The 9,585-nt window shown below is 43.3% G+C and overlaps 1 protein-coding gene across 3 annotated transcripts; it reads left to right on the top strand.

The window, feature by feature from the left end:
- The first annotated feature begins 525 nt into the window (after positions 1-525).
- LOC146691454 (serine/threonine-protein kinase pdik1l-B) lies at positions 526-9,046 on the top strand. 3 transcript variants are annotated; one of them, XM_085431233.1, is made up of 4 exons: positions 526-724; positions 1,060-1,821; positions 3,305-3,530; positions 7,982-9,046. In XM_085431233.1, exons 2-4 carry the CDS (start codon positions 1,084-1,086, stop codon positions 8,224-8,226), a joined length of 1,209 nt encoding a protein of 402 aa, XP_085287359.1. In that variant the 5' UTR covers positions 526-724; positions 1,060-1,083; the 3' UTR covers positions 8,227-9,046. The 3 variants fall into 3 exon arrangements, with proteins under 3 accessions (XP_085287359.1, XP_085287358.1, XP_085287360.1); XM_085431232.1 differs by lacking the exon at positions 526-724 and adding an exon at positions 735-937; XM_085431234.1 differs by lacking the exon at positions 526-724 and adding an exon at positions 784-825.
- Positions 9,047-9,585: the final 539 nt, after the last annotated feature.

Raw genomic sequence — 9,585 nt, 5'->3', positions numbered from 1 at the left:
TAAAACAGCATTTCATTTATTTTAAAGTTGCTTCTGAAATGCAGCCGCAGACCGTCCGACGAGCTTCTCGACATTCTCAAAGATTGAGATTCAGTCATTAAACGATGCCCAACAACATTTTGAAATGGTGCATTTGTCCATTTGTGAGTTCTGTGCATGCGACTTTGCCACACTGATACTGATAAGTTCTACCCACACTGACTTTGTTTGCTGTTTACAGATTTTGTTGGATCAAACACAAAGAACACCAGAACCGTATTTAAATGAGCTATTTGTAACTGCTAACCGAATTTTTTTGCGTTTACACAGACAAATTCTTTTGTTGTTCGTTCAAATAAAAGCTCCATCTGGGCCTTCGTTTTCATTATTTACCAAAATAATGGTGTCCGTTTTTGACGTAACAAATTCCCTGTCTGAACTCCAACGTGGGCGGGGCTCGGACAATTCGAATCACATTACACGTCTCGGACTTGGCGCTCAACCAATCACAACGCGGTACTGAGGTTTCTTAGCCAATGACGATGCGTGTATAGGCAGAGCGGGATGTTCCGAAACTTAGACACGGAAGTTTGTGACGTTTTCGTCTGCGTTTCCTGTGTGTGTCATAAACAACAACAAAGAAACTCGTATTTGTTGAACATGGTTTCGTGTAAAGTGCCTCCAGTTGAATAAACGGAGGATTCAAGGCGTTCCGTCGCTCATAAAAGAAGCTGAAGTGTTCCGGGTAAGTCGGAAATCAAAGTAGGAAGAGCTTCGTGTTTCGATGCCCTTTTAAACCACAGACTGCGCCATGTTAAACGCGCCGTCGGTTACCACCTTCATACGGTCAGTCGGAAGCGTTATTGTCTGTAATATACGGTTCATGATTGTTCTTCAGTTAAGCTTTATTTTAAGATTTATTATGTTGACTCGTTACGAACCTGAACGTCAACTTGAGGTTAGTATTTTCTCCTGTCATAAGCTACGATATGGATAAATGTAACGCTTGCTTACTATATTAAAGCGCTGTTTACGGTGTGTATATATATTAATTGTATAACATTAATCTGTGTTTGTCAGGAGACACAGCAGCTTCCGGGAGAGATGGAGGAGCTCTACACCTTAGAGAGGGAGGTGGGACGAGGCAGTTACGGCGTGGTGTTTGAGGGCCGTATGGCCAAAACTGGACAGAAGGTGGCTATTAAGCGGCTGCCCTGCAGCAACCCAGAGTGTATTGAACTCTACTTGCAAGAGCTGTGGGCCATGAGAACCACAGCCAGGAACCACGTCAATGTCATTGCACTGCACAGCTGCCTCCTGCAGACGGGGTCCAGGAGCCTGAAGACCTTAAAACCAGGGAAACTGCCCCTGCGTCTGGTTGAGAGCGTGCTCAAAGGAAGTGTGGTCACAGCAAAGCAAAGTCAGGAAAGGACCAATCCTCAGTCTAACACCAGGAGGACAAACTCTGGCTTCAGACTGCAGGACAGGACTAACACTGTGCAGGCCAGAGCTCATCTCCATAACAAGGATGAATCAAATGCATCTGATTCCACAACCCCTCAAAGGCCTCAGAGCAGAGTCAGGAAGAGACTGGCCCCGAGGGAGGAAGAGCAGACTGCGCCGCTGCGCTGCTTGGCCCTGTGGCTCGTGATGGAGTACTGTGATGGAGGAGACTTGAATCAGTACCTGCTCTCCAGGCCCCCAGATGCTCAGCGTAACCACAGCGTGGTGCAACAGCTGTGCAGCGCCGTGGCCTTCCTACATAGCCTGGGAATCACCCACCGGGACCTGAAACCTGACAATGTGCTGGTGTGTGTGACACCAAAAGGCCCCGTCGTCAAGGTGGGCAGATGTGACGGTGTTTATCTCAGATCAAGTGGCGTCAAGCTTTGTTTGAAAAGTCACACTGTTCAAATTTGAAGGCACATTAGTGCTTAATAGTTCTGCTCTCTGAGGGGGTGTTTGCTTTTCACAGCAGCAGTCTGCTTGAGACGCAATTAACATAAGAAAGTAAAATATGAAGAAAACAATTGGAAACAAAATTGCTCTACTGATCTCTTTATAGCTAAGCAATGAACACATTATATACAAAGCAGAGGGAAAATATTTATGGCACAGCAGTGCAGCCAGGAAGTGAGATTCTACTGAAAGTCAAATCACAGATCAAGTGTTCGTGTAAATCCATGTAAACCCAAACAAGCCAGATTATCTGGTGAGTTTTTATCTTTATATGTGGAACAAATGAAACTCTAAATTAAGATGCAGCTACAGGTTGTTTTCATTGTTTGTTGATCTGCCACTTACATCTCTACAGAACATCAGAAAGTCATGAAGCATGTCCAGCCAAAAGTGATGTCCTCACATGTAAAGAGCACTCTACCAACATTGACTCATCATTCTGTAATGATCAGACCTTACGTATCTTTGTAAATCATCTTAGATGCGTGGATGAGTCTTGATGAAACTTTGGCCACTGTGACTGCCAACATCTCTTTGGTGCTTACAAATATTTTTACTCATCCCACACATTGTTCGATCAAGCACCAAATAAAAGTGTCACTGTATAGAATACAAAGTCAGATTAGAGTAGCGTGTCACGATATAATATAAATCAGGGCTCCCCAATCCCAGTCCACGAGGGCCGGTGTCCCTGCAGGTTTTAGATCTCACCCTGGGTCAACACACCTGAATCACATGATTAGTTCATTACCAGGCGTCTGGAGAACTTCAAGATGGTTATTTATCCATTTAAATCAGCTGTGATGGATCAAGGACACACATCTAAAACCTGCAGGGACACCGGCCCTCGTGGACTGGGATTAGGGACCCTGATATAAATGATCATAGCATATGTATGTTTCCCATCTTCCCAATGGTTGATTAATTTTCTACCAGTTGGCTAGTAGGAAAAAAAACTTTGTGTGCCAGCTTTTCTTTCCTTTTCTTTTTTGTTCTAAGCCAGATATTAAAAGTAAAGGACAGCGCTTTTTACTGTCCTTCTAAAACCAGGGGTAGGCAACTCCAGGCCTCGAGGGCCGGTGTCCTGCAGGTTTTAGATGTTTCCTTGATCCATCACAGCTCATTTAAAGGGCTAAACGACTCCTCAGCATTTCTGAAGTTCTCCAGAGGCCTGGTAATGAACTAATCATTTGATTCAGGTGTGTTAACCCAGGGTGAGATCTAAAGCCTGCAGGACACTGGCCCTCGAGGCCTGGAGTTGCCTACCCCTGTTCTAAAACTATTGGTGGCACATTGATGAGACTAAGCCCAAGCTGTAAGCTAACCGAAGGCGTGCTGGTTTTTCTTTTTCTTCTTTAACCCCGAGGTGGCAGATTTTGGTCTGAGCAAAATGAGTGAGGGCTCCGTGGATGGCGGCCTGACCAGACAGCACTTCTCCTCCACCTGTGGTTCGGACTTCTACATGGCTCCAGAGGTGTGGGGCGGGCTGACCTACACGGCCCAGGCAGACATATTCTCTCTGGGCGTGATGTTTTGGGCGGTCCTGGAGAGAATCACCTTTCTGGAAGAAGGGACGACTCAGGAACAACTGGGTAAGCGTCTCGCTGAGAGAAGATGTCACCATAAGCCTCTGCCTCACTATTTGGCGCACTCGCAGGAAGGTGGGAAAGGTTGAGTGTGCGGTCAGCCTGGTGATGATGCATCGCGCTGAATCCAGTTTGCCTTAATTAAGTGGCACATATTAAAAATGTCAGCTGCTATACATCATTCATTTATCAAGCATGGATGGTACGATCATAGATCTAAATAGCAAAAAGATGAATGATGATTTATGCAATGCTGATGTGGATTATAGTACCTTGTATTTTAATACAAGCTGACATTATGTAATTCAGCCTTCCATCTTATTAAGAATTTGAGAAATCTGCGTGTTCGTCCATTCTCTCATCTTTGCTCCAGACCTGAGAAAGTTTTAATGATCGCTGGTTCTCTGCAGTGACTGCTGCCCACTCCATAATAAGAGCCATAATAAGAGGGAGATGCAGCATTCAGAAATAAACTGAGATCTCTGAATCCCACAACAGCAAAGTGGTGACAGTGTAACTTTCAGGAGAAATAAAAGCACTTTTAAAAACGATATTTTGTGGAAAGGTTAGCAAACTTTGATTTGACTTTGACTGCATGATTCGTAAAAAATGTACAAACTTCAGACTCCAGCTTTCTTTCTGCCAGCTCCTCCTAATAATAGCATATAAAACGATATCAAATATAAGTCATATATTTGGATGTGTGACGCGTAACTTAACACAGCGGTCCCCAACCCCCGGCCCACGGACCGGTTTGGTAGCGGGCCGCGAGAGTTGAGGCTCGGGTGTGAAATTGATGGTTTTCAGGGTTTTTATCATTAACTCTGTTTCCCTGGGTCTTTCCCGTGTCGTAGTTGTGCGTCTTATTTTGAAAGAAATGTTTATGCGTTACCATAGCGACAAGAGAGCATTAAGGGGCGGAGAGGAGGACGTTACTCTCGATGTTGTTGGCGCATTTCAGGAGGACGCTGCTAATAAATTCAATTCAATCTTTATTGGCAGACTTCATGTCCATAAAAACAAGACAAGAAACACACACACAACTCCCCCCCACCCCCCACAACACAAGGTATAAACCGCTAAATATATATATGTATATAAATAAGTATATAAAGCATTTGTAAAAATATAAAACCATAATATACATAAAACACAATTACTTAAAATAAATCAATAAATACACAAACACTTTAACCAGTGCTTTCTGAGACTGGATGAGTAACGGGAACCACTCAGTGTTGGATCTGTGAGTGCTAAAATTATACTGTTACTCGAACCATCCAGTCGTTCTCTAAAATTGAACATTAACTTTCTTAAAAGTGCTTTAAAAGTCCAAACACCCACAGCTACAAACATCTGGCTGGCACTACCACTTCTAGGTATCCTGCAAAGGATTCTCATCGCATCATTATATGCAACATGCAGCTTCTGCATGCTACATTGTTTGTAGGATGACCACAAGGGGGCAGTATATAGCAGTGTGCAATACGCTTTAAACAAAGCCACTTTAACTGGAAGTGAACAAAAGCTGAATTTGCGTGCACATAGAGCTTACACCGCTGTCTGTATATGTCATCATCATCATTCATTTGCTCAGTAATAAAGTGACCGAGGTATTTCACCTTTTTAAGAACTTCAAGAGTTTTTGGGACAGTTTAAACAAAGGGAAATTTAGCTGTTTATCCTGCTTGGTTCTACATATCAAAACAGCACTTTTAGCAGCATTGTACTCAATGTCATATTGCACACCATATTCAGTACAGACATTGAGAAGATCCTGTAACCCAGCACTGCTTGGACTAAAAACAACCAGGTCATCTGCATACATGAGATGATTTATCAGTGCTTTACTTAATATACACCCAGTGTTACAGGCTCTCAGCTGTATGGACAAATCATCAACATATAGATTAAATAAAATTGGAGACAAAATCCCACCCTGTCTGACACCAAAGGGGGCAGAAATACTGCTTCCCCATTTAACCTGCATGTTCTGATGAGCGTACCAGTAAGAGAGAATCCTCACGATGTACTGAGGAACTCCCCGTCTCTTCAGTTTATCAAAAAGTTTTCTGTGGTTCACTCGATCAAAAGCCTTAGAGGCATCAATGAAACACGAGGACAGATGAATTTTTAGCCCTGTACAAACTGACTATTTCCTTGAGTGCATATATGCACATGTCAGTGCCGTGCTTTGGTTTGAAGCCAAACTGATTATCCAGAGAAGAGATGAACACACTAACTCTGTCAAACACAATCTCTGATCTGAGAGGTTTTGTGGTCAGCAGCAGCTCAGTCGGTGGTTCCAAGTTTTACACGAATGAGTCCTCAGTCTGTTGCTACAGCTTTAAAGACGATTGCCTATATTTTCCTAAGTGGCAGATGAGTTGGTATTTGTGTATGACAACATAATTTGTCCTTCTCGTACGTCAGCATTGTCATCAAACTCTGATGCCGTGGCATTGGAAGTATAACGTCTCCAAAGTTGTTGGCAGTTCGATTCGAGCAGAGGAGGGCACCGAGCCATGCGCTGGAGCTCCGCAGTGAGATTTTAATTTCTTTTCTTGATGTCTCGTCAGAAACCTGCGTGGCCGTCGGATGGTGCAGCGTCTCGACGTACAATAACACAGAGCGCTGTTCTGCTCTCAGAGAGTAATGAAATGGCTGCAACACCGACGTCTCATTTTGTTCGCACAAACCCGATTCTGCTCAGAGGAGACCGAGCAGCGGGGCGATGTGAAGCATCATCCCCCAGTTTAGTGCCCGAGAACTTCCCTGAGTCGTTGATGTTTATGCTGAAAGAAGATGCTTACAATTGGAGAGTTGTGTGAGTGGATCATTTTTCCCTTTAATAAAAAAAGTAGAGTTTAGCAGCTCAGCTATCACAAAGAGAAAACCGAGAGATTCAACTGAAGGTGTTTCAAAGGTAGAAATAACGCTCCATTATTTAACTTTAGCGTGTCTGAGGATGTGCACGCCCACATGCTTACACAACGATCCAGGGGAGCGGAGAGGAGCCAATCACAGAAAAGCCAGACTCAGCCTCCTGTGCTTTAGGCCTGGAAAGCCTTCATGGCGTTTTGCTCAGTCAGGTTAGGCAATGATTTGCTGGGCTCTGACTCGGGCCAGCGTTACTCAGACTTCAGTGTTGACCTCAGGCTTTTATGAACAATGTGTCACCTTAGGGTCCTCTGTGATTTTGGTCACACTACCTCAAAAACCTGGTGTTGAGCTAAAGTACCAACCGATGCTTTTCAAATGACTTTAAAATTTTTGCAGCACAGTGATGCGGCTTTATTAGTTTCCCTCCATTAATCTCATTTTTCTGTTAGTTAATGTAGTTGTCTTATGTCTAATGATGACGAATGACCAGTTCAAGTGAGTTCACAGTTTTATCTTATGGTTTTTTGATTACACTTATCAAAATCTTCTGGTGCAAAAGGAAGAAAAGAAGCTCAAATATTTCAACTTTGATTCTGAAGATCAGAGGCAGGAAGTTCTTTCTGCTCATGGGTTAGGATCATGTTCAGCCTACAGAAGCAAGCACATACACTTGTATGTAATGACACCTGTGGACAGGTCGGGCTGAAATATACTGAACACCTTTCAAAGTGTTGACATCATGTAGTGACCAAATCACAGTCTGTGAACACATTTAAACATGAAAACACTCGTTTCACCATCCGTGTGTCTAAATCTTTTTTAATGTAAACAGTTATTGTTAAAGTGAGGTGCAGGAAGTGTTTGCATCCAAGGAAACTGACGTGTGACAGGATTACTGTCCGTGGAGTCAGAGCTAGAACCTTTACGGGTTTCCGTCATCTTGGGGTCATGTTAGCTAAACCTTGGAGTAGGGCCCGGTGCCTGAACGTCATCTCATCTTTGCTAATAATGATCCGACTCTTACGCCGTAGCACTCTAAGCCAGACTGATTACACTTGATGCTGTGTCACAGGGCCAATCAGAGCCCTCAGTTCATCATGTGATGCTTGATGGATTGTTCCTGTGAAGGAGTAATGCTGGCCCTGAGCTCTTATTGAATCTCCATTTTCTTTGTAAAGGACCCATACATAAGAAATGTCACACAAGCTTTTTATCACATGCATACTAACAGTCTGCCACATGCAGACACATAGAAGGGAAATAGTTTTACTGAGCCATCCACAAATAGTCTCCACAAAGAGAGCAATTTATGAGAGCTAAGAAAATCCCAGCGTCAATTTAATTTAAACACTTTTGTGTTCCACGTTTTTCCTTGTCATTTAATTGTAATTATGTTGTTTCTGATTAGTCCATGAATGACTCATTAATAAAGTGTGTCTCGTCGTGCTCTGAACATCTTGCACACCCTGTTAGTAATTCCTGGTAATATTCCACGCCAGCTTCTCAAAGTCACTGAGGTCTGAGGCGCTCTGCCGTGTCTAACCTACCCGTCTTCCTCCCCGTTTCCCCTTCAGGCGCCTACGTGTGCAAGGGACGCTCAGGCTGGCTGATGCCGCTGGGAGAGGCTCTGTGGGAGAATGCAGAGCTCCAGCTGTGCATCCCGACGAAGTTTAAGAGAGCGCCCCCGCTGCCGCCCCCTCCCGGCCCTGCCACGTGCGCCCTGCTTTCAGAGATGCTCGCCTCAAACCCGGACGCCCGGCCGACGGCTGACCAGCTGGGGGCCAGGGTGCGCTCCGCTCTGAGAGAGGACTCCCACTGACACAGAGTACACTTGAAAGACTGTAATGGGCTGAACGACAGTAAGGAGCCCAGACTGCAGTTCGTCCTGTTTGTTTAAAGGTTTTTTAATTCCACATTATTATTATTATTATTATTATTATTAATAATTTAGCCTAGGTATGGCTCTACTGAGCTATAAGGACATAAAAGTAGTAGGCTTAAATCTGTAGCGTGGGTCGGACTACATAATGCTGTGTGTGCTGAAATAACTCTGTGATACTATTTTTGTGTCTAAGCTGTAATGTTTCAGTTTATGCTGTTATATATTTTCACAAAGGTGTGTGTGGACATGATTTTAATACTCAGTTTCACTCAAACGTTCTCACCTCAAATCTTCAGAACAAAATGTCTATTTATTCTTCTGTTTTAGTGAAATATAACCTTTGTATACGTCAGTTTACTTACTCTCAGAGGCACTTAGCGTCTTTTTTCCTGCCTGTGTGCATTCAAACATTAATATTTGAGTTTGTCATTTGTAAATATTTCTTCTTCATTTCACGTGTTTGCTTTGAGTTAGTGACGCCGTCAGCTGTTTACAGGATTTTCAAACTTGTGTCATATCTGCTGCACAGCACAAGGCTCGCTGTGACGGACGGTCGCTAACGTCTCCTCCTGAACAGGAAATTAAAGCCAGGCATGTGGATTGTTGCTGATCATATCCACGCAGTGTTCACTCTGTTTATTAGTGATCATCAGTCTCAGTCACATGCGTGGATGAATGGAGATCGATTATAACATCAACTGTGTCCTAAATTTCTTGTTAATCTCATGTAATTTAAATAAAGATGGATTTATAACCTCTTTAATCAGTGGTAACGGGAATTTTTATTCATGTAAAATTCATGCTTGCAGTGTAGTTAAAGTCAAACATTGACCTGTGGAATAAATGAACTCTTTGCTCAATAAGGCTGTTACACCGAGCGCACGGAGACTCGGATATTAGAGGGAAGTAGTATGGGCTCAAAATGTGGTCATAAATATTTTGTACTTGTAAATCAGCTTTGTATCTGTGAAAAGATTTGTGTGTGGACTTAGCCCCAAAAAACCCCTGCAAGTTACAAGTACGAATTTTGGCCCTATTTTTCTTCCTTTCATCTGATTGGTCAATGTCATGTCAATCACAAATGTAACAATCCAATCAGAGAACAGATGGGTTTGGCCGTCGGAAGGCCGCTTTTTTTGAACTGCAGGTCTTTGAAGGAAATAAATGCCCTTTTACATGCCAACCCAGCGTTTTCCTTCATCACCACAAAGGAAAACAGTCTGTGGTCGTCCGAGTTTGGTGATTTTTGTGTCACAGGTCTACGTGTTTAATATAGGGACTACCACAGCCTTTTCA

Source organism: Copadichromis virginalis, linkage group LG15 (genome assembly GCF_057382275.1).
Source record: "Copadichromis virginalis isolate Kocher_CV1m ecotype Utaka linkage group LG15, C_Virginalis_male_GT1.1, whole genome shotgun sequence".
NCBI classification, from domain to species: Eukaryota; Metazoa; Chordata; class Actinopteri; order Cichliformes; family Cichlidae; genus Copadichromis; species Copadichromis virginalis.
This window is presented reverse-complemented; position numbering and strand designations above follow the sequence as displayed.

Coding starts and splice junctions, on each gene's coding strand:
- LOC146691454 (XM_085431232.1), top strand. CDS start 791: ATGTTAAACGCGCCGTCGGTTACCACCTTCATACGGTCAGTCGGAAGC. Junction 938..1,059: donor AACCTGAACGTCAACTTGAG/GTTAGTATTTTC, acceptor TGTGTTTGTCAG/GAGACACAGCAGCTTCCGGG. Junction 1,822..3,304: donor CAAAAGGCCCCGTCGTCAAG/GTGGGCAGATGT, acceptor TTTAACCCCGAG/GTGGCAGATTTTGGTCTGAG.